Source organism: Aotus nancymaae, unplaced genomic scaffold, assembly GCF_030222135.1.
Source record: "Aotus nancymaae isolate 86718 unplaced genomic scaffold, 86718_ANA_hifiasm-v0.15.2.pri h1tg000059l, whole genome shotgun sequence".
In the NCBI taxonomy this organism is placed as follows: Eukaryota; Metazoa; Chordata; class Mammalia; order Primates; family Aotidae; genus Aotus; species Aotus nancymaae.
The window spans coordinates 50,911,050-50,936,001 of record NW_026988473.1 but is presented as its reverse complement, the minus strand read 5'-3'; the positions used below and the strand labels follow the sequence as shown (position 1 = coordinate 50,936,001).

At 44.0% G+C, this 24,952-nt stretch overlaps 1 protein-coding gene across 1 annotated transcript; it reads right to left on the bottom strand.

Annotated features, from left to right (window-relative positions):
• Nucleotides 1–5,523: 5,523 nt before the first annotated feature.
• Nucleotides 5,524–23,170, bottom strand: NRIP3 (nuclear receptor interacting protein 3). Its single transcript, XM_012456699.3, has 7 exons — nt 22,970–23,170; nt 13,112–13,273; nt 12,224–12,306; nt 10,389–10,528; nt 9,380–9,432; nt 9,172–9,266; nt 5,524–8,860 (listed from the first exon to the last, which is right to left on the bottom strand). Exons 1-7 carry the CDS (start codon nt 23,141–23,143, stop codon nt 8,845–8,847), a joined length of 723 nt encoding a protein of 240 aa, XP_012312122.1. The 5' UTR covers nt 23,144–23,170; the 3' UTR covers nt 5,524–8,844.
• Between the last annotated feature and the right edge of the window lie 1,782 nt (nt 23,171–24,952).

Genomic DNA, 24,952 nt, shown 5'->3' with positions numbered 1-24,952 from the left:
AGGCTACAGCGAGCCATGATTATGCCACCACCGTACTCTAGCCTGGGCAATGGAGTGAGACCCTGTCTTAAAAAAACAAACATTTTAAATCCCTATATTTAGTAGGATGTCTCCCCTCAGCTCCCAGTTGTTCTTGGTCGCTCCGACTAGTTCATCTTCCCCAGGAGATAATGAATGAATGAATTTATAAGGGGTGAGGCTCTCAGGACTAACTTTATAGTCTTTCAAGTAACCATCTTGTTTTTAAGCCCTCCATCTACTACCTCTTGTTTTCCACATAACTGATGCCTCCAATTCCTAAGCCTTTTCTGGGGTTCTATGGTACAAATGTGCTTGCTTATTGCTGGTAACACTACTCCAGTGCCTGTCCCAGACTTCTGCTTTCTGTGGTCTACTCAGTTTGTTCCTTGTTTTTTGCTTTCCAGATTCAAAGGTTTTGTTGACATTGCCTGGATCATAATTTCTCTCATGTTCTTTGTCCTTATATAACATTCCTTTACTGTCATTTTATTGGCATTTCAGGAGGAAGCTATGTTTCTAGTCCACTGTATTTTTGTTGTTTTTGAGACAGAGTCTCACTCTGTCATCCAGGCTGGAGTGCAGTAGTGCGATCTCAGCTCATTGCAACCTCTACCTCCCGGGTTCAAATGATCCTCCCACCTCAGCCTCCTGAGTAGCTAGGGGTCAGGCATGCGCCGCTATGCCTGGCTAATTTTTGTATTTTTTTTTTTTTTGAGACGGAGTTTCGTTCTTGTTACCCAGGCTGGAGTGCAATGGCGCGATCTCAGCTCACCGCAACCTCCGCCTCCTGGGTTCAGGCAATTCTCCTGTCTCAGCCTCCTGAGTAGCTGGGATTACAGGCATGTGCCACCATGCCCAGCTAATTTTTGTGTGTGTGTGTTAGTAGAGACAGGGTTTCACCATGTTGACCAGGATGGTCTCGATCTCTTGACCTCGTGATCCACCTGCCTTGGCCTCCCAAAGTGCTGGGATTACAGGCTTGAGCCACCGCGCCCGGCCTAATTTTTGTATTTTTAAGTAGAGATGGGGTTTATCCATGTTGGCTAGGCTGGTCTTGAACTCCTGGCCTCAAGTGATCCACCCACATAGGCCTCCCAAAGTGCTGGGATTACAGGCATGAGCCACCACATCAGGCCAATCCACTGTTTTTTAAAAAGTTGTCAACAAGAGTTTTGTTAAGGGGTCAGACATGTCTGACTGGTTCACTTTTCCCAGAATGCTACTTAGTCCCTCAAACACACAAATTCCTGATGGGTCCACCTACCAGGCTTCTGGTATACACAGACAGATGTGAATCCCAGTGGTGGAAACAACTTAGGCTGATTATGAGTTTTCTACTGCATTTCTTATTCTAATGGTCACTCTTTTCCATTCCTGTCCTTTCCCTCATCCCTTACCTGCTGTTACTGAACCTTATCGTTTCTAAAATTCCACTCTCCTGGGGGCATCCACAGCTGGAGCCTTTTCTTGGTTATCATTCTTCAGGCCTTAGAACAGGTTGCCTTCATACACAATTGTGCTCCAACTGGTCTTTATGAAACCTGTTCATTTCAGTATACTTTCAGGCCAGGCTCATACCTGTAACCTCAGCACCTTGGGAAGCCGAAGCCAGTGGATCACTTGAGGTCAGGAGTTCAAGACCACTATGCCTGACCAACATGGTGAAACCCTGTCTTTACTAAAAATACAAAAAAAACAACAAAAAAAAATTAGCCGGCATGGTGGCATGTGCCTGTAGTTCCAGCGACTCAGGAGGCTGAGGCATAAGAATCACTTGAACCCAGGGGGCGAAGGTCACAGTGAACTGAGATTGTGCCACTGCACTCCACTGGGGGACAGAGCAAGACTCCATCTTCAAAATCAATCAATCAATCTATATCTATCTATCTACTTTCAATTCCCCAATTGTTCCTACATACCACTGAGAAACTTATGAACTCAGTTTCTGTAGGACTTATAAAACAGGATAATTGCCTCCTCATTATGGTCAGCTCCAGCACCATTCAAATTCTCATGTCCTTACCTATTTCCAGAACAAGCAAGATGAAAATCACTTATCACTATAGCACCTACTCAAGCACAAGGTTATCCAATGTATTCAAGGAGTCCAGCATTTCATAACAGAACCGCTCAATTAGTTTGCTAACTGATGAAAGCAGTTAAATTCCTCTTATGCAGGCTTACAGTACAGAAGATTCTATGTCCCTATTTCCTCTGCCCCCCAATCTATCCTTTGGCACACAAGTACCTCTACTAGAATAACCATACTCCCTCTTCCCAACCCACTTCTCTTGTTTAAGGCAACTGGCAGTGTTAGTGTATGTCAACATGGGAGTATCTGGGTTCCCTGGAGAGTCTGATTTTCTGTATTAATTACAAATTAGGAGGTTACTGTGGCTCCAGTAAAAGCAACACCAGGATTGAAGTCCCCTCTCTGATTATTATGGTGGCTGGAATTTGTCAGAAGAGGCATGCTGAGGCATAGGTCCAGGAAAGAATGTTAAAAAGGTGCTGGAAAGAAAGAATAAGGCCTATGGCCATCAGGTTGCTAGAACTTTTGGACAAGTCACCATCTACAGGTGAAGACCTACCTTTTTGTCCATTCTGGTCAGGCACCTGGTGGCCTGAGTCTTTCAGAACATACCAGCCAGGCGGTGGCTTACGCCTGTAATCCCAGCACTTTGGGAGGCTGAGGCAGGTAGATCACTTGAGGTAAGGAGTTCCAGACCAGCCTGGCCAACATGGTGAAACCATGTCTCTACAGGTGTGGTGGTGGAGCACCTGTAATCTCAGTTACTTGGGAGGCTGAGGCAGGAGAATCAGTTGAACCCAGGAGGTGGAGATGCAGTGAGCTGAGATCACACCACTGCACTCCTGTCTGGGTGGCAGAGTGAGACAAAAAAAAAAAAAAGACAAAGAAAAAAAAAAATACCACAATCCTTTAATAAGAAGGTCCCTGAGAAAACAGTTGTCACAATGTCCATGTGCTTGTCTCAAAAAAAAAAAAAAGAAAAAAAAAATACCACAACGCTTTAATAAAAAGGTCTCTGAGAAAACAGTTGTCACAATGTCCATGTGCTTGACACCATGTGAGAAATAGCCTCCAGTAGGTCAGTGGCCAGACAGGTTAGTATGAAATAAGACAGCAGTGTACTATAGCTCAGGATGCACTGATAATAGAAGTTTGAAGCAACAGCTGACAGAAGAGTCTAAGCAATAACACAAAGACTAGTTTGTCTCTGCTTCTTGAGAACAGCAGCCTGGAACCCTTCAAACAAGTTCATAATGCATGAATCAACAAGAAGCTACATTTGATATGCCATTTTAATAAAGACGTCCTAGAATCAAAGAATTTGGCATTAGAAATTATGCCCAGGCTGGGATGCAGTGGTGTGATCATAGCTCACTGCAGCCTCTGAACTCCTGGGCTCAAGGGGTCTCCCTGCCTGAGCCTCTGGAGTAGCAGAGACTACAGGCACACACCACTGTGCCCAGCTAATTTTTAAATTTTTTGTAGAGATAGGATCTCGTTATGTTTCCCAGGCTGGTCTTGAACTCCTGGCTACAAGCGATCCTCCCACCTTGGACTCCCAAAGTGCTGGGATGTGCTCAATATTAAATGTCATGAAGATATTATTAAAATAATAATTGTGCTCAATCGTTGTTTATTGATACTATTCTAAGCCTTAGTTTTCTCTTCTGTAAAACTGAACAATATCACCTTCTTTGCAGGGGATAGCATCGTCCTTGGTATATAGTAAATGCTTTCCTCCAGTTGAGTCAGGATATATCTCTCTGCTACCTCCATTTATTAGAAATGCTTGCCTTCAGCTGGGCACGGTGGTTCACACATATAATCCCAGCACTTTGGGAGGCTAAGGCAGGTGGATCACGAGGTCGAGAGATCGAGACCATCCTGGCCAACATGGTGAAACCCCATCTCTACTAAAAATACAAAAATTACTTGGGCATAGTGGTGTGCACCTGTAGTCCCAGCTACTTGGGAAGCTGAGGCAGGAGAACTGCTTGAATCCAGAATCCATGAGACTGAGGTTGCAGCGAGCCTAGATCATGCCATTGCACTCCAGCCTGGCAACAGAACGAGACTCCGTCTCAAAAAAAAAAAAAAAAAAAAAGAAATGCTTGCCTTTGGTACTAGAAAAAAAAGCCACTTTCCAATGACAACTCTGAAGACAGTAATCATACTACCATTGCGCTTTTCTGGACTTGCCACAAACTGTATACATGTCCCTGTCTTGCAAATGACATCTCCTATACAAAGAGTCCTAGTCCTTAATATTTCTATATACAATGTGTAATCAACTAAAACATCATTATCATTTTAACATGAATTTCTGTTAATCCAAGTTCTCCCCCACTATGCAAGTGCAATAAATATTTTAAAATGAAGGTAACAATATATATTCTTAACTCTGGGTAAAACTTAATTTGTTGGTTCTATTCTTCTGAGATGCTTATGAATATTGATTCTGTCACTCATTGCTTAAGGACCTAGTAGGTGAAATATTTGACGTTTTTTATCATTAGAATAAATTGGCAAAAACAAAACAAAATCTTTTGAGGTAGAATGGCAGTATCTTCTGAGTAGTAGTAAAACCATAATTCTAGATGGTGATAAACAAAGCATGTTGCTTGCTATTTAAACATGCTGTTTAAGTCATATTAAAAACATCAATACTTAAAAGGTAAATTTCCATCATCTTTAAAATACATTTATTTGGGATGCCATTTAGACAATGACTTTAACTGTATATTAAGGTTCATTCAACCCTTTCCCTTCTCAAACCTCTTCTATTTGTTTGAACTAAATAAATATTTCCTTTTTTTTAATTTTTTTTGAGACAGGGTCTCACTCTGTTGCCCAGGCTGGAGTACAGTGGCTCAATCACAGCTCACTGCAGCCTAGACCTCCCAGGTTCAAGTGATTCTCCTGCCTCAGTCTCTTGAGTAGCTAGCACTACAGTTGCATGCCACCACTCCTGACTAATTAAAAAAATATATACATAGAGAGAAGAGATCTCACTGTGTGGTCCAGGCTGGTCTTGAACTCCTGGGCTCAAGTAATCCTCCAGCCTTAGCCTTCCAGAATGCTGGGATTACAGGTGTGAGCCACTGTGTCTATCTATATTTCCTTTTCTAGAAATGTTCTTTCAAACACTGCTGACTGACCCACCATAAAAGATTGTTCCCATATATGACACTCTGAGTGACTACCATATGCCAACCACTATATGGATTTTCTCATTTGATACTGTGAGGTAAGCACTATTATTGCTTCTGTTTTATAGATTACAAAACCAAGTTCAGTGAAGTTCACTAACTTGCCCAAGGACATACAGTCAATAAGAGACACCTGAAGGGCCAGTAACAATGGAGGAACAGAAGACCCTAAGAGAAAAACACTGATGCAATCAGAATGTACCCGGTCTCCCCACCTTCCAGACTGGGGCCCTGACATAAAGACTTTGTCAGACAAGCACACAGAGGGGAAGATTTCATTTTATTGTTACATCAGTCTCACAAATAAACCCAACACAGCCAGAAACACTGAAAAGATAAAGTGCCAATGCAGAGAGGCCTGGCAACAGAAGGAGGAAGGAATCCAGTTCGTCTCCTCCATGTCCCCAGCCTGGAAATACATTTCTATTACACAAGAGTGAGGGCAGCTGACATACCAGGCAACCCATTCTATAGACACTTTGAGCTAAGAAATAGAAAATTGTACCAGGCAGGGTCTGTGCAGGGCAAGAAAATAGAAAAAAGTCAAAAAACATTATTTTCCCAAATGAGTCCAGGCATGGAAATACCAAATGATAAAAACAATATTTTCAAACTCCCTGTATTTGAGATGGACATCTAATAAAGTATTAGATAGGTTTGGTACTTCATGCTACTGCCTATTTTCAGAACTATGACCGGGGTAAGACACCTTTTCTCCCATACCCTCAATCTAAGGTGCTAGCATTTTTAGTACTCTGGGAAAAACTGATCTCACCTTTTTACCTTGCCAGCCCACCCCCAAAATTAGACCCAGTGCTTCCTCATACACGTCAAGGAGATGTGGGCTAGGAGAGTAATCAACTTGGCAGCATTCAAAGGTGAATGAAGCTGAAGACTTCCCATAACCGTCTCAAGACATTTTTTAGAGCCTCTATCAAGACTGGGGTTTAAAACATAATTATTTGGTTAGAAAATTCAAATGTTTTGACTGCATTAAGTGAGATTATATCCTAAGCCGAGTTCACCCCAACCATTTCAATTCCAAAACTAGAAAATTATTGACTGATCTTCAGAGGCCAGAAGGATCACTAAAAGTCATCTAATCATCCCCAATACCATATAATCGTAAACGCAAAGGTCCAGAAGCAGTCGTATCTTTCCAGAACTTGAGAGTTCCTGGCCTCACATGGTCCATGGGGAATCCAAATAAGAATAAACCAGAAGGAACCTTCAACATGCCTCACTGTGGCCATGAGTCAAGGCTCAGAGTAGAACTTTCAAGTATGGAAGTAAAGGGTGAACTTTACTTTAACTTAGTACCAGGATAAGAGGCAGGCCACAGTATTGCCATGAAAGGTAGGGAAGGAGCATGGAGAGGCCTCAGTGGAAAGGTGCAAATCACCCCTAGGTAAGAGAATGGGGTACTGCTAGAGGGAGTGCTGAAGGCTGATAACCCCGGGGTCACCCCTGCTGAGCTTCAGATGTAGCCTCCCAACCGTGGCTGTGCTTAGCTTTCTATCTAGCTTCCTTAGGTAGAGGCTGATAGGAAGGGGGCCAGGGAATGCCCCCATGACAACTGACTACAGTGTGGCTGCCTAGTTGTTCAAATGATTGTCACCAAGTTCCTTTTTTTTTTTTTTCCCTTGAGACAGAGTCTTGCTCTGTCACCCAGGCTGGAGTGTAGTGGCATGATCTTGACTCACTGCAACCTCCACCACCTGGGTTCAAGCAATTCTCCTGCCTCAGCCTCCCATGTAGCTGGGATTACGGGCGCCTGCCAACACACCCGGCTAATTTTTCATATTTTTTTCTAGAAGAGACAGGGTTTCGCCGTGTTGGCCAGGATGGTCTCAAACTCCTGATCGCAGGTGATCCACCCAGCTTGGCCTCCCAAAGTACAGGGATTACAGGTATGAGCCACCATACCTGGCCCCAAGTTCCTAGTCTTTAGGGAGGTTCTGTGAGGCCCAAATCATTCAGAGTTCTGAAGGGTTGTTTGGTAGGGGCAATTGCTGAACACCAGTTAGTTGATGGTACTTGGGAAAGTTCAAAGTGCGATCCATTAAACAAACACTCTGAGAACTACTACTATGACACAGGGTAGACTTGGGAATATCTTAAAGGAATGCCCACAGATAGCTATTTTTCTGACTTGTCCAAGCACTTCTATGCCAAAACTGAAGGGGAGATTTCATTACAGATACCTGTGTGCCTAACGTGACACCCCAACCAAAAACCTCAAAAAAACCCTATATTCTCCTCAACCTTTGAGAAGGGTCAGGAAATACTGGGCAGTTATAAAAAGTTGTCCTTAACATTGCTGGCTCCTGCTCTGCCTCTTTCCTTTACCAGGACAGAACTGAAGATCTCAATTCCCTGCCTGAAAGTTTCATTCCCTACCTCCCAGAAAGATTTATCTAGGTAGGCCTCTCCACCAATTTATTCTACTCAGTCTGCTCCCTTCTATTCTGGTTTTGCTCTCTCTCTCTTTTTGTAAATCTCCTTTCTCTACTCCTGGTTTCCAGCTACTTAAGTCCTTGGCAGAAACATAACAGGATGGGCAGGAATGCTGACCGGATCTTCGGAGTAATCAACATCTGACAATGACACTCTGATTTACGTAAGCCTTCCACTCCATCTCAGAGAGGGATTCATATTCCTCTCTCTGTGGTTCCTCCTTTCCTCCAAGAGGTTCCCAGTGAGAAACCATTTCATTCATCTTTGTACACTCAGTTTTTAGGCACCAAGATGTGGGCCTCAATGTGACAGTTTGGGGCAAGGAACTTTTAGTGGGCTTGGCACACAGGAGGGAGAGCTACCCAAATCATCCTAGCATCCATCTCCAGAGCATATTCCTCCCCTGTTCTGCCCCCTACCCCACTTTTTTTTTTAGACACTCTCACCTCTTTGCCCTCCTGTTAAGGCTTGAACACAAATGAGGCAGCATGGGAGTCTTGGATTGGAAATCAGGTCTGTGTTCTAGGTCCCTTCAGTCACTGACCTAATATATGAACTGAGACAATTCACTTGCCTCGCTGGACGTTTAAATAAAAGAGTTAAACTATAATTGATGATCTCCCTGGGCTCTTTCACATAATCCATACTTGAGAAATCAATGAATGAATTTGAAGAAACTCTAATTCCAAGACATAGGTATCCTGGCACCTGTTTGAAACAGCTGAAAAGAGGTTAGGGTCAGGTTCCTGTTTATTATACATTAAGCTATAGGAAAAGAAGCAAATACACCTATGGCGACACAGAACCTGGCAGCCTCTATACTTGACTAATGAAAGCAAATTCCTGGAAGAAGCAGAGAAATAGGCCACAAGTGAGACTGGCAGTGTCAACAAAGGTCTATAAATTAAGTGATCAAGGAGTAAAAAACAATGGCTATAACCAGACAAGATCTCTAAGCATAGACTATAGTCTAGAGAGGTCTGAATGGGAAGGAGCCCCTGGAGCTTCTATTAGATGGAAGGACTTGGTCCACAGCAATTTGCTACTGCATTTGGTTCAAACCCAGTTTTCTCAATCTGTCAACTCAGTGTGTATGCACATGTGCAGACATGCTGCAGGCTGTAGTTATGCTTCTGAAGTGCTGAAATGAGAAATAAGTATCAGAAGAAATAATGCCAAATTCAAAAACGTTAAGCTGAAGAAAAGCAAAATTTTAGTTTAAAAGCTACTCATTTCCCTACCACTCCGTGTGGCATCACCATTGCTCATTCTAATATGTGCGCTACAGAGTCTTGTGGGATGGTGAACTTTGGGTGTGGGGAAGGGTGGATTTGTAGTATGATTGAAAGCCAAAGACAGGATACAACTCCATATCCTGTCTGAGAACCACTATCACCCACCCCAGCTCATGACAAATGGATGTGACTTGATCTGACCCATTTAGGTACTCACTTGTCTTCATTCAAAGAGACTGTCTCCACAAAAGGGATTTCTTCCTTGTCTGTCTTCCCCATGATCAGCCGGTGCTTATCCAAGTTTATGATACACTGAAAACAGGAGAATCATTGGTAACTTGCCAGTGATACCACTATGAGTTCCCGTGTAAGAGGATACCTGTCTCAGAGAGGAAGTATCAAGGGGTAAGTGGAGTCAATCTTACCTTCAGAGATCGGAGAGTCTGCAGACCAAGGGACAAGTTTTTCTCATTGTCATCTAAGAAGAACAAAAAGATGATTAAGATTTAGCCATTTCCATGCTTGCGTAGAAGTCAGCCTAATCACTATTAGGTTCCATCCATCCATCCATTCAATAATATCCAATAAATATATATTGAGCATCTGTTATATTAAGTAATATTTCTAGATCATTAAAGTTACAAGGCAATAGAGCCAAGATTCAAACCCAGGTCTTTTTACTCTAAAGGACAAAGGCCTTTAGACAAAAAACAAGAACTTAGAGTAGCCAAGAATAAAATATATGAGAAGTGTAGAAGGTGGTGGGAAATTATCAAGGGATTTATGGCAAAGGAATAAGTAAGTTGCCCTCTGTCTCTAAATAGTTCATGGAAAGCTCTCAGGGGACATTTTCACCTGCACATAAAAATGTGTTTTCTTGCTTTTATTTTTTTTGAGACAGAGTTTTGCTCTCTTTTTGCTCAGGCTGGAGTGCAATGGTGTGATCTTGGCTCACCACAACCTCTGCCTCCCAGGTTTAAATGAATCTCCTGCCTCAGCCTCCAGAGTAGCTGGGATTACAGGCATGTGCCACCACACCCGGCTAATTTTGTATTTTTAGTAAAGACAGGGTTTCTCCATATTGGTCAGGCTGGTCTCAAACTCCTGACCTCAGGTGATCCACCTGCCTTGGCCTCCCAAAGTGCTGGGATTACAGACTTGAGCCACCGCACCCGGCCTCTTGCTCCTTGAATTTTTTTTTAATCTGACCTCCACATTGGTTTTACTGATTCATTCTCAACATGTCTTGAATGTAGCTCAGGACCCATCTAGTACTTTGGAAAGCAAAAATTGGGACAAGGTTTATAGTACAGGAAAATGGGAACCATTTTGAAAGAGTCAATGTTTACAGGCATGAGATCTCATGAGGTTTTGTTGGGGGTAGGGAGAGGGTTTATGTTAGGATCTGTAGGTCCAGCCCTCAATTCTGCTTACCGACCACAGCTGCTGGGCAGTCCAGACGGAGGGAGCCCAGTGTGATCACTAGGTGCTCAATCTGGCCCACAACTTTGAGATGCCGGGGTAGAGAAAGCTTTTCTCCTTCATGCTTGTGGGATTTGACATGCTCCTTGAGTCTGCACCAAAGAGGAAGATACAAAAATCCCCTGACAGAGATTCCTGTAGAATCTGGCAATGCCTACCTTCTGACCTACAATTGGAATTCTCCAGGGATCTCCTGGGACTAATTTACCGAAAAGTGCTAGCCATCCTACATTTGTAGTTTCAGCACTTTGTCCTAAACATGCCAGGGGGATAATAAAAACACTAAAGTCTCATCTCCTGTTCTCAAAAACTTTACATCACTTATGTGTACTGGTGAAGAGAGGGGAACTAACACATTCAGAGAATCCTATTCTGTACCCTAATGCCCCAACCATTGTGTGAGGCAAATGAGTTAACATGTCCTTTTACCCATCTGTGAGTAACAGATACCAGAGAAGTCAGATTCATGCTAATTTTAGAAGGTCTTTGTTCAATGTCTAATTTTCTCTTTGTCCATTCTATTTCATTCTGTTTTCATCAGTCTGTCTTAGACTATAATGTTTGTGGGGGCAAGTACTTATTTGGTAAGTGCATTGATATTGGTATCAGCAAGGAATATCATGGAGAAAGCCCTTGTTAATTTAACTTGTTTGTGCAAGGGAGGAAGGAAAGAAACAGTACCAAGGTTTCACATAGTTATGTAAGCTGATTGGAATAGCAAGCACCCGAGCTATTATGGGTTGGTGGATAAATACTTAATTATGGACTTTCTGTGCCAATACTTCTGCTTTCCTCTATTTCTTCTCTTTTGGTGTTATGGCCCATCCAAAAGAAAAATAATTGCAGTTTTACAGATGGTTATTAATTCCTCTGGAATCATGGCAGACTGCTGCCTAATTATGCACCAGGACATTATTAGTCTTTCTGGAACCAACATGTTGCACTATACTTCATCTCTTCACCACACAAAAAAGCTCAAGGCTGGGCACAGTGGCTCATGCCTGTAATCCTAGCACTTTGGGAGGCTGAAGCGGGCAGACTGCTTGAGCCCAGGAGTTCAAGACCATCCTGGGCAACATGGCAAAACCCCTCTCTATAAAAAAATACAAAAAATTAGCCAGGCATGGTGGTACACACCTGTAGTCCCAGTTATTCAGGAGGCTGAGGCAGGAGGATCGCTTGAGCCCAGGAGGCGGAGGTTGCAGTGAACCGAGACTGCACTCCAGCCTAGGCAACAGAGTAAGACTCCGCCTCATGAAACAAAAAAAAAAAAAGTAACTACTGGCTAATCAGCTTTATGATGGCCCAGGCCCAGCAGCAACTGCAGTCCTATTCTCAGTTCTGATGCATGTTTCTTGGGGACAGGCAGTGCCTCCTCCAGAAAGACTCTGAGTAAGCTAAGGCCAACCACATCCCTACTTTTACTCATCTGGATGGAGTACACCAACAGGACAGCTCCTTTTAATTTGCTGTCTAGTGGATCAGGGCAAGGCACACAATGAGCCAGAGGTCTCAGGCTCTCTCATGCAAGTTCAGAGGTCTTTGATCAAAACTTAATAGGTGGGAGTTAAGAGAAAGCCGAAGGTTTCCCTGCTCACTGATTTCTCCTACTTGCCTGATAACCCACCACTCCTCCCCTCTACTAAGGACTCTGGTTCCAACTGAGATCTGAGCTCTGCATACTTCTCTTTGAGCTGCTGTGGAGACCCTCACCATCTCTAACCATAAAATAGAGTCAAAGAAGTACACTCACATGTAAGTTCCACGCAGCACAAGTGGCTACTTACCCCAATCTATCCACACAGGCTGAAGAGATGAGATTATATAGACAGCCTGTGTCAACCAAGGCTTTCACATCCTTTCCAGCACACTGTGGGGAGGAAATGTACTGTTCAGCAAGAGCCAGAGAAGCGAAAGGGAAGGGAGATGCTGACAGCAAGCAGCAGATGTCATATGAAAGGCAGGGTTGGAGAGCATCCTCCCCATTATGGGTTGTAGTGTCTCATTTTTACCCACTGCTAAGTCTGCCTGTGACTGGCTCTTGTTCCTGCTGAATCCAGGGCTGACAGAAGATCCCAAAAAAACTCTAGGTGTTTCATGCTATATACCAAATATCTCTTAATCTCTCTCTCTTTTTTTTAAATCACATACCCGTTTGTAAATCTGATGAAAGCTTTGTTCCTTCTTCCCATAAAGACGCAGGTGCATATAAAAGTTGCACACACTTCCAGTGTTGCATGGAGTGCCCCTTTTAAAACTCATTTATGAATTACATGAGACCCATACCTTCTTTTTTTTTTTTTTGAGACAGAGTTTCGCTGTTGTTACACCCAGGCTGGAGTGCAATGGCATAATCTCCGCTCACTGCAACTTCCGCCTCCTGGGTTCAAGCAATTCTCCTGCCTCAGCCTCCTGAGTAGCTGGGACTACAGGTGCGTGCCACCATGCCCAGCTAATTTTTTGTATTTTTAGTAGAGATGGGGTTTCACCATGTTGACCAGGATAGTCTCGATCTCTTGATCTTGTGATCCACCTACCTCGGCCTCCCAAAGTGCTGGGATTATAGGCGTGAGCCACCGCGCCCGGCCAAGACTCATACTCTTTAAAGTCAGGAGGAGAGGGCCCCACATCATACTTTCCAGAAAACCCTGGAAAAGCTGTTCTCAGAACATTACCTGGCAAGAAACCAAAATCATGTCATCCTCCTCAGACTTCTTTAGCCCCTCAGACTTAGCCTGACTGAGTCTGTTCGTCTTAGAGGCCCAAGGGACACGGCTGCTTCGGAGCTTAGACAGGTTGGTTTCCATGAGGCGCCTCTGCAGAATATTATGAGGTTGCTTGAGGAATAGAAAGCAGAGACTTCTTAGTGACAGGCCACATCCCTCTTTCCCATTGTCCCTCAAACACCATGAAAATAATGAAGGAGCCTCCCATAACTGAGCTCTACCTTTGCTTCTTATTATACTTCCTTCAAGTGAGGACTTCACTGGTATTGTCAGAGCAGGTATCATAAACCAATTTGCAGGATGCCACCCTGAATGAATGAAAATGCAAGACAGGACACTGGGAAATGTAGACAGAGCTGATAAGTATTTTAGGGCTTAAGAGAGCTGAGGGCCCTTGTGATTTGGACTAACCTAGCCCTGCTGCCTTTCTTCCCCTTACAAGAACATTTCAAGGGAAAATAGGTCTTAGTCTAGAATAAGTGATCTCTGTATCTTCCCAGGTGACAGTAAATTAGTGCCTTATAAAAAGGGCAACTCATTTTCATAGGCTGAAGAAACTTAGCTAGCACAGGTATTCAGAAGCTCTGCCTGCTTCTATGTCAAGTCTCACTCTCTTACAGTCTTATCTTTCAGATGCAGCCTGCAGATGCCTTAGTGGTTGGTTCTCCTGTGGGCCGATTCACCCATGGGTGGATAGGGTGATAAGACAGGAATTCACACTTGCTGAGCAAGCCTCTCAGCAGACACACTTTGGAAGCTGACAGAACACACAGGAATCATTGTTGCTGGCATCCCCTGGACCTCAAAACACTGGTTTCTCCTGCCTTATCTTGTCATACATTTCCCTTCAATTGCCCAAAAAGTAGGGGTATGAAAGGGGAAGACACTGACCAAGAAGCCAGGGACTTAATTAGACCTTATATGCATGCCAGGATACCTAATGTTAAGAAGCAGAATGAGAAGTGTGAGTTTCAGTCTGCACTTTGATAGAGCTTAGGAGAGTTCCTAGGGAAGATATAGTCATGCTCTACTGTTCCTATTCAAAGTGGCCTCCAGAAAGTTTAAGATATCTCTTGAAATCCTATGACTGGAGAAATTTGTATACACAAACATTTATGCCCTGGTTACAATAGCATTTAAAATCCCTCAAAGGAGAGTGTTTCACCCCAAGTTTCTATCTAACATATACCAGATGACACTCTGATTCTACAGGGAGGGAAGTCACTCTTAGAAGCCCAGAGCCTAGAACCTTTCAAGGGGGAGGAGGTGGCATTAAAGGTCTTCAGTGCTTATAGATTCCAAAGGAAGAATGGAGTCACAGCCATGACTCATTGTAACCCTAGCGAGATGAAGAAATGGATTCCCAAAATACACTGATTCTTGGCAAAGCACATTCTAAATTGGTATCTTTGGGAAAAGTGGAGGGAGAGGCACTTATAAAGAAAATGAGAGCTTCTTAGCTTGACAAGGAGCTAGAGGAAGTGCTAACTCTCTCAGATTTTGTAATGCAACACTGGGAGAATGCTTTGCTTCTCAAAAGAAACAAAAATGCTTCATTCTAATCTGTCTCACCAATAAGACTGTATTCTTGGCTCAAGCCATACTAAAGCAGGTGTTTGTTTCTGTTACATTCATGCTTACCAGAACCAACTCAGATAAAACTGGACTTGTAGAAGTGAAGATTGGAAGGGGTTTCAAAGACCATCTAAACAAAGCCCTGTTACCTAAAGTTTGGGGATGTCTTCCTACACTGGTCTTGCTAAACACTTTATCTGGTTCTTAATCTTGCAAAGAAGCTTAATCATTAGTGGACAGATGACACAAACGAGGGAAGTTCTAAAATCATTCTGCTTGAAGTCTTCCCTCTTCCATATTTTCCTTACTTTCTACTGGATTCTTCTTCCACAAGGTATAAAATATACTAAAAGTTTGTAAATATTGGGAAGAAAACTCCTCTGCAAAACGTCAGCTCCTGCTTCCTTGACTCTACAGCCTCCTCTAATCACCCTCCTTATCTGGAATAGTCTTTTTTAAAAAAGCCTAAACCATGACATCTATTTCCTGATATCCCATATTTTCTTCACTGAGATCACTTTTGATCCCATACCAATAATGATCTCTGATTTCCAAATCCAGTAGACATTTTCAGCCTTAATTTTACTAGACTTTTCTAGTGCATTTGGCCCTGCTGACTATACCTTTACTTGTTCTTTAGTAACCAAAAAAGGTTCAAACATATGCTCAATGTAATATTTAAGTATCACTGATATATATAAGATAAAAAACAAAGGCCAAGCACAGTGGCTCACACCTGTAATCCCAGCACTTTGGAAGGCCGAGGCAGGAGGATCTCTTGAGGTCAAGTGTTCAAGACCAGCCAGGCCAACATGGTGAAACCCCATCTCTACTAAAAAACATAAAAAAATTGGCTGGGCGTGGTGGTGTGTGCCTTTAATCCCAGCTACGGGGGAGGCTGAGGCAGGAGAACTGCTTGAACCTGGAAGCAGAGGTTGCAGTGAGCCTAGATCGCACCACTGCTCTCCAGCCTGGGGAACAGAGCAAGACTCTGTTCCAATGCCTTATCACTGGCTGTCCCCTGTGCCTGAAATATTCTTCCCACAACATTTCTAATAGTTAGGTCCCTCTTATCTTCCAGGTATCTGTTCAAATGTTACTTCCTCAGAGATACCTTATCTGACCATACAACTTAAAGTAGGTAGATCACCTCTTTAGTTACCAACATATCTATTTCTTTCATAGTAATTATAAGTACAAAAGTATTTTACTTATTTACTTGTTTACTATTTCACCCCTGCCCTACTTGCATGTTAATTGCACAAGGGCAAGGACCTTGACTGTCTTGATCTCAGCTATATCCTCAGCTCTTGACACAGTACTGAAAGAAATCTCTACCCTTTCTTTCTTCAAAAAGGCTTTTTATTTCCCACCTGAGATGGAGTCTAGCTCTGTCTCCCAGGCTGGGATGCAGTGGTGCAATTCTAGCTCACTGAAATCTCTGCCTCTCGGGTTCAAGCAATTCTCTTGCCTCAGCCTCCCAAGTAGCTGGGACTACAGGTACGGACCACCACACTTGGCTAATTTTTGTATTTTTAGTAGAGATGGGGTCTCACCATGTTGGCCAGGCTGGTCTCAACCTCCTGACCTGAGGTGATCCACCCGCCTCGGCCTCCCAAAGTGCTGGGATTACAGGTGTGGGCCACTGCGCCCAGCCAAAAAGTCTTTCTTGATTAATATCATTGAATTCTCTCTTTCAGAATCCCTTCAATACTTAAATATTAAAGAGTTTGTACTACTTGCATCCCTACTCTATGACTGTTTTATAAATGTGCTTAAGTGGTTCTCATTTGTTTACTGACATATTGGCTTTCCAAGGGCTGTCCGGACTATCTTTCAAGATACACAGTACTGGCCAGGTACACTGGCTCATGCCTGTAATTCCAGCACTTTTGGAGTCTGAGGCAGGACTGCTTGAGGCCAGGAGTTTGAGACAAACCTGGCAACGTAGTGAAACTGTGCCTCTACAAAAAAAAAAAAATTTTTTAATTAAAATTTTTAAAAACTTAAAAATTAGCTGGGCATGATGGCACATGCCTGTAGTCCCAGCTACTCGGGAGCTGAGGTGGGAGGATCACTTGAACCCAGAATTCAAGGCTTCAGTGAGCTATGATCACACCGCTGCACTTCAGCCTGGGTGACAGAGTGAGATCCTGTCTCAAAAGAAGAAAAAAGAATACACAATACTAATTTGCTAGATTGGTGCTGCAGGTACCCTGGTGGCCACTTAGACATAATTTTTAAGTTATCTTTCTGACGTGGATTCTGCTTTATGCTAAACCTTAACAAGGCAGCTACTAACTTAAGCGGTCCTTGCTTCTCTACTCTTCCTGAAATGTGGCTGCTAGAGGCATCTAAACTCTAACCAGGCAAGTTCAAATTTTCTGCCTCCATCACCATCAAGAGTTTCTAAAGGAAATGAACACTATGGGAAGTGCTGTATTATGAGTGAAAATAGCTTACAGTTCCTCAGTCTGGCACCCATGCTACTTAAACGTCTCTTCTAACCAAACTATAGAGTCTGAAGAAAAGAGAGGTGAGAGGAATCAGACTATAGTGCAGGATACCATAGAATCATAATTTGAGCAAGAACTTTAATGCCATTTTCTCAATCCCTTTACCCAAGCTACCCAGACAGAAAGAAACTAATGGATTTCTGTGGTCCACAGAATGAACCAGACTAGAAAACGGGAAATGACAGGAGTCTGCTTTCTTTGTAGCATTTATTCCCAAGAGAGAAATCCAAGGTCACTAGCTAGCAATAGAGCTACAACTAGAGCTTAGTTAGAACAAGGATACCATTCACTTTTTCTTTTTCCCCTAAAAGGGCCTGAAATAATCCTACTCCATTTTAGTCCTCATACACAGTCTACAGATAAACACAGACTCCTGAGTCACGCCCAGTATACACGTCTCTATCTCTGACCTTGGAAATCCAAAAGGTCACCAGTATCTGTGCCTCCTCTTTGCTTACTAGCTGAAAATATGTAACATGTGACCCCTTCTACCCCATGGAAACACAGATTGTTCTTTGGTTTGCAGTTGCTCAAAAACATAGGGCAGGCTGTTACACTGTCCCAGGCCTTCAGTGTTCTATTTCTTTGTCTTTGCTCATGACCCAACAAAAAACCTACTCCTCATTGTTATCTGTTTTGTGAATTAGTCTGAGATAGTAGTTTCTCAACTGCTCATAAAGGCTGCATTTTGTTAGAAAGGATTCACAAATGGGCAAGTATAGACCAGATAACCTGTTAAATTCTTCTTACTCTGAGGTCCTACAAAGCAACCTCTAGAGGCAGCCTTCTCTCCATACTATCTCACAGTCAGCTGCCTTAAAAGGAATGATAAAGCTGTAATTAGATGCTGGTCTCCATCCTTATCATCACATCGGGCTAGAGTAATCACTCCTTCCACTGGACTCCTCTAGCACATCTGACTATTACATCTTGGCAATTAGCATAGGCTTTCTGGTGGTGTTACTTATCTTCTAGAATTGTCTATTCAGCATATACATTTAAGTAACTAATTGGCACCCTAAACTTGTTCAAAAATCAAACTCTTGATTCTTATTCTCCATCCTCAACCTGCTGCCCCCCAAGTCTTATCCATTTCAGTAAGTGATAACTCTATTCTTCCAATGGCTAGGTTAAAAACCTCATGAACTTCTTTGATTACTCTTTCACTCTTAATCCAAACCATCAATTACATTTGTCAGCTTTGCCTTCAACATGTACTCAGAACCTGATCCTTTCTTGTCTCCTTCATAGCTTATCACTCTGCTCTGAGGTACCATCATCTTTCACTTGGATTACTGTGGAATAGCTTCCTAATCAGTCTTCCTGCTTCATCCACTCTTGCCCTTCTACAGTGTACCCCCCATAGTAGCCTGAGTAGTCTTCTTATAAAATAAGTCATATCATGTCACCCCTCTGCTCAAAATACTCCATTGGTTTCCAGTCCCAGGTTAAAACCCAAATGCGTAGGTATGAGCTGAGAAGAGTAGGAAATAAATAAAACCCAAATGCCTGCACACTGGCCTCCCACTACATCTCTGATATGATCTTCTATCACCCTCCTCCTTGCTCATTTTGCTCTAGCTACAGTGGTCCTCTTATGGTTCTTCAGTTATATCAAGCACAGTGATGCCTCAGTCCTTTGCACTTGCTGTTCCTTCTGCTGTTCTTTCTTCCCTGAGACACTTTGTTCCTTAATTTCCTTCAGTATTTCTTCAAATGTAATCTTATCAGATAGGCCTTCTCAGACAACCCTGTACAAAATAGCAAGGCTCTACCCCACCCCAGCCGCTGCCTTCCCTCTTCCCCTTACCCTGAGTTATTTTCTCCATAGAAAATATTTATTATTATTACCTGATATATATTTACTTAATTTTACTTTCTGCCTCCTCCTTCCACAAGAATCCAAGTTCCATCAAGGCAGGAACTCTGTTTTGGTTCACTATTATATCTCCAAAGCCTAAATTATTACATGATATGTGTAATAGGTACTCAATAAATATTTGTGTAATAAACTAACTGATCTGTCCTGGCCTGTCCCCTAACCTCCCTATAATGAGAAACTTTTCTATCTTCCTATTTGTGGTCCTAGCCTCTAGACTGTGTTGTGAACACAGCAAGTATTCAAATAATGTTTGTTGTTACTAGGATGCAATCACGACTCTGCAAATTTTCAGTTTGTGCCAGATCTTGGTGTTACACTGGTATTTCATGCTCCTCTTCTAAGCTTCCGAAATTCTCTAGCCCATGACATGTGGCGCGCTATGGATGGTTAATCTATAGGGCACACCACACAGGCCTGCTCTAATAGAGATTCTGTTCAGGTATTTTACGGTAAGTTTGCTTCACTGTGTTCTACCATCTTTCCCCCAGTCTCATTCCTAATTCTAGTCAGTTTTGAAAAAGCATTTAGCTATAATCAGAAGCAATCATATGCAGGAAAGAAAAACTCTCTATTGCCAGGCAAGTAAGAATATGGTCTAATGCATACAGGTAAGTAATAATATCATTTAGGAAAGACAACATATTATCATATAACATGAGTGTTTTGAAACATTAAAAAGCCTTTAGCACAATGAGAAAAACTTTTGTGAACCTGGTAGCTAAAACAAGATAAATTACAATAGGCAAAATTCCAAGAATGGAGATGTTAAAAAAAAATCAGGGCTGAGTGTGGTAGCTCATGTTTGTAATCCTAGAAGTTTGGGAGGCTAAGGTGGGCAGATCTCTTGAGCCCAGGAGTTCAAGACCAGCCTGGGCAACATAGCAAAATCCCATCTCTACAAAAAATACAAAAGATAGCCTGGTGTCATGGCATATGCCTATAATCCTAGCTACTCAGGAGACTGAGGTGGGAGAATCTCTTGAGCCTGGGAGGTCGAGACTGCAGTGAGCCATGACTGCAGCTGCATTCCAGCCTGGGCAATAGAGTGAGACCCTTGTCTCTTAAAAAAAAATCAAATATAATATTACTCATATCTCTGGTTTTAGTTCTTAATCTAATACAGAATCAACAATACAAGATAAAAGGATAAAAGGAAAAGAGCCAGAAAAAAATATAATTTCCACGGAGGACTTTGTATCAACCAACTCCATATACACAGGAATAGGCAAATGCACTTTCCTGGGGCCAAGAGAACATGACCCTCTTTGATTGTCTATGGCTGCCTTCTGCCAATCCTAAAAGGGTTGGCAAGCTGGTATCAAGCAATGAACATTACAGAAACAGCATAGTAAGAGGTAGATAATTCAGAAATCCCAGCAGCATAATTCAAATATAGGTTACTAGTATGAAGAAAAACAACCTACCATCTTCACAAACCCAACAGTCAGTTACAACTATCCTCTCTCTCCCTTATCTCCCTCTGGTGCTATCCCATACCTTTTCTTGGACCCCTTATGTCAAGATTATACTGTAAACTACTTCAACTAAGAACTTTTCAATTAATTTTCCCATCCTCCAAATTTCCCTTGCAGTGAAAGAAAATGGAGTCAACACTGGTCTATCCCAGATGTATTTATAAAGTGAAACTATAAGAATGTACTTCTTAGAAAATGAGTTTTTGAAGTTAATTTAAATATAAAAAAAGAAAAAAATAAATGTACTTCTAAGATCACTTCTAAGATTGTACTGAGGCTGCAACAACAGGTCAGAGAGTTTAAGAATGCTGCCTCACTCCAGCGCTTGCGGCTCTCCTAGCCCTACCTCAATCTGCCTTGGTTTCTGTAACCTTGCTGTTCTGTGCAATCACTTGCACATCATAGGTGTGAAAACAGTGAGAGGGAAATCAACTCCATGACGATGGGGTACACAAAGCGGGAAGCATGATTCAGAGCCTCACAGTCAACTGGCATGTGTGAGTGTGTCATACTCACGGCAATATCCTACTTCTTGAGGCTCCTTCCTTTTTGCAGCCTACTGCCTGTGCTCTATGCTATCAGCCCTTCATGACTCAACTGAGACAGACTGGAGTCAGAAGAGTGGATGGAATTCTTACACAGCATGAAGTAGTATAAGAAATCCTAGGCGGAAGGAAGCTCAGGTAGTTCTCAGAAACAGGAAACTCCTTGACAACCCGGGACAACCAAATTCCAGCATTTAAAAAACTCCGTATTTTAATTCTCTTAATTTAATACTTTCTTCTTTATTGACTTTATTGATTGCTGAGCATTCTAGGAACTAGGACAGGATTACTGGGTCTGAAGGAAAGAATACTTCTTGAACTTGATTTGTTAAATGAATCTAGATTGCTTTAAAGTGAAGGAAGGGAGAAAGAGAGTTTTCGCAGGAGCACATTTCAATCACTCATCACTCTGGGTTAGCATAAATCAGATAAACTATCATTTGGCTTGTGCAAAACAAACACACACACACACACACACACACACAAACTTTTAAAAAACAGAGCAAGATAACTGAAGTAGACAAACCCTGCACAGAAGTAACTAATGGCGGCAGGGAGGAGAAAGATGATATTGGTACCTGTGTGTCATTAGAGCTGTTAAATTAAAAAAAAAAAAAAAAAATGGATGCAGAAGCTCTGCCCTCCTGGCGCCAGAAATGGCAATTTCGTGAACTAGGGCCAACAACCAAAATTAAACATTTCAAAAGCATAATATAAAAAAATACTAGGAATATTAGGCAGAGCATCTATTTCATTTGTTAAAGACATTTAATTCGTGTTTTATACATTACCACACAAATGCATAAAGTGATTGTGAAATTCAAGAAAACAATCAAACTACAAGAAAGCTCCAGATAAAACTATAAAGTTAAACATAAACTTGGCCCAGGACCACGACAGTGGCTGAGGGATGACAAGATACACAGTTTTTTATATCGGTAACCCTTAGCCATCCATCCCATTCTATAGAAAGAAGACAGTACCATCTTTGACCCCTGTCCTGGGCTGCTTCTACTTAATGCCAAGAACAGTCGTACTAGAGGGGGGGGAAAAAAAAAAAAAAAAAAAAAAAAACACTGCACCCACCCCAGCTCCAAATGCACACATTAGCTGATCGGTGAGATGGAGCAGCCTGGCTTCCTCCCTCTACCCATTCCTTGGGGGGTGGGGCTGGAAGAGAAGAGAATGATGAAGAGATGGTGGGGGTTCAGGAAACCTTCACTTTCGACCCCTTTTCTCTCTCCCCACTCAGGATGGAAGATCAAAGGCAGATAGGACCAAAACCAGAGAAGTAGATTTTGCCTAGGGGGACAATGGACTCAACAAAGTCCTCTGGATCTGGCAACTGTCAAAAAAAAAAAAAAAACCCTTTCCACTTCTGTCTCTCCTCACACAGCCATTAGGAATCACCTCTGTCTTGGTCATAGGACCAGCCACCTAGCGTGCGAGGCACAAGCCCCATGAACAAAATTCGGTATTAAGAATAAGGGGAGAGAAAGAAAACCTGAGGGAAGGAAGGAAGGGCAGGAGGGCAGGGCAGGGTCTCTTCCTTCTACTGGAGAGGAGAGAGACACCCAGGGAGGAGGCACAGCCGAGGGGAGCGCTAGAAAAGCCACGACGGAATCCCCACCGAGACCGCAGCAGGGGTGCTGGAAGGGGAGGAATCCGAGACCCAGCGAGAGCCAGCCAGGGACAGCGGCGGGCCGGGCCGTGACTCACTGAAAGCCGCAGCAGCAGGGCCTCGGGAGACCGCGGGCACGAAGCCGCCCGGACCGGGGCCGGGGCCGGGGCGAGAGCGGCGGCGGGGAGCTCACCGTGTCCTTGGACGAGCCCAGCTTCTTCAGGCCGTCCAGGGGCAGCAGGTCGGCGGAGTCCTTGTGGATGAACTGCACCGCCTGCTTCATCCGGCGCTGCTGTCGCAGCGACGCCGCCTCCCGCATGTCGGTCTCCTTGCGGCCGCCCTCGGTGAGGAGCCCTGAGTAAAACATCGCTGAGGCGCCTGCGGCCCGGCGGCCGGGTCGCCCGCGATACCCCAGCAACCTCAGCCTCGAGCTCCTCCAGCGCCGCAAGGGCCGCGCGCCGCGCCTTTTATAGCCGAGCGTGACGTCGCGGGGAGCAGCCAGTGCGCGCGCGGGGGGCGGGGCCGGCACAGCGCCCCGCGCGGCTCCCGGACGTCCCGCATACCCTGCATAGGTCAGCTCTTCCCAGCCCGCGGCAAAGAGAGCGAGGAGGAGGCGGCGCTGGCAGGACCGAGCTGGAGGGCCGAGAGTCCAGCGCGGCCGCTTAGCCCAACCGCCCCCTCCTGCATAGAGGCCCCGCATCCCGTGGACTGGCGTGGGCTCTGGGGCCCGATGCCCTGGCATCCCCGGCCACCTCCGCCGCTGGCCGCGGGTCCCTGCTTACCTGTCCACCCTGTGGCAGACCCGGGGATCACCGACAGCCGGGCCATGCCTCGATTCCCGCCGCCCGCACCGCTGCTCGGCTTCTCAGAAACGCACCTCCACGCCGCCAGACGGGGCTCCAGTGCCCACCGCCTGGGCCAGGAGGACTGGCGACTCCCTCCGAAGTTGGGAGCGCTCGAGATTTCTCCAACTTCAAGTCGGTCCCCACCCACCAGGCCACGTGACTGGGGAGGGGGCAGCCGCTGCAGGCGTGTGGAGGAGCCTTTCGGGACCTCGTACCCCGGGCACCCTCTGCCTCCGGCCCGGCACCTGGCCCGCGTTCCCCGGCCGGGGGAGCAGGTGCGGTTCCCTACACCTGCTCTCCGAAGTGAAAAGCACCTTTTTCAACAAGTGCTAGGGCTTACCGTCTGAAGGATCTTTCAACATCTCTCCAGCGTCCTTAGTAGGAGCAATTGGAACCCGTTTTTCTTCCTGAATAATCCATACTTTTAAGCCATTCTAATCGGGCCTTCAGGCATCCTGGATTCTGGTCTCGACGTTGTGATTTAATACAAACCACGTTTCCACTCTGGAAACCACAACTACCCTCTCCACCCCATCACACAGGAGCAGACCTGGATAAGAAATATGTGCACTCTGCAAAGAACCATTGAGAAAAGTAACAATATCGATGCTTACTGAGCCTTCACTATGTGCCAGGTACTGGAATAAACACTTAAAATGCAGTGTCTCGTTGAATCCTGGCAACAGCTTGTAAGATAGTATTCTCATTACCCCCATTTTACAGGCAAATACTTGATACCTTCTCTCTGGCCTCCTGAATGTTCCCTGGTTCCATTCCAATCCGTTGTTCACTGTGCTGCTGGAGTAATTTTCTCAAACGACAACTGTGATCGTCTCACTTCCCTGCTAAGAGCACCTCAAAAGGCTTCTTATTGCTCTTAGGAGAAACCCACATTCTTGCATGGTCTGCCTAGACCCTATGTATCCACTCTGTACTTCAGCCTCAAGCCTTCTTCCAGTTCCTTTCAGTCACCGTTGCCAAATGACCTGCCTTTGACTGTCCTGTTCCTTCTGCGTGTAGTGCCCCCTCCTACCCTCTTCACGAAACTCCTGTGCTTCCTCCAGACCTCAGCTCCATTATCATTTCTTTAGGAAAGCTTTCTCTGACCTTCCAGAGAGGGTGAAGTCTCTCTAATTAAATATTATGTCTCATGGATTTCACTTTCTGTGGGGGTGGAGATAGGGAGGTACTGGTTGGTTGATTAATATTTGTCTCCCCCACTGATTGGAACCTCCATGAAGGTGACTGAATCAATTTTTTTTTTGCTTAGCATTGATGCCCTAATATGCAGAGGGCTCTCAATAAATACTAGTAAAAGGATGGCAAAAGGT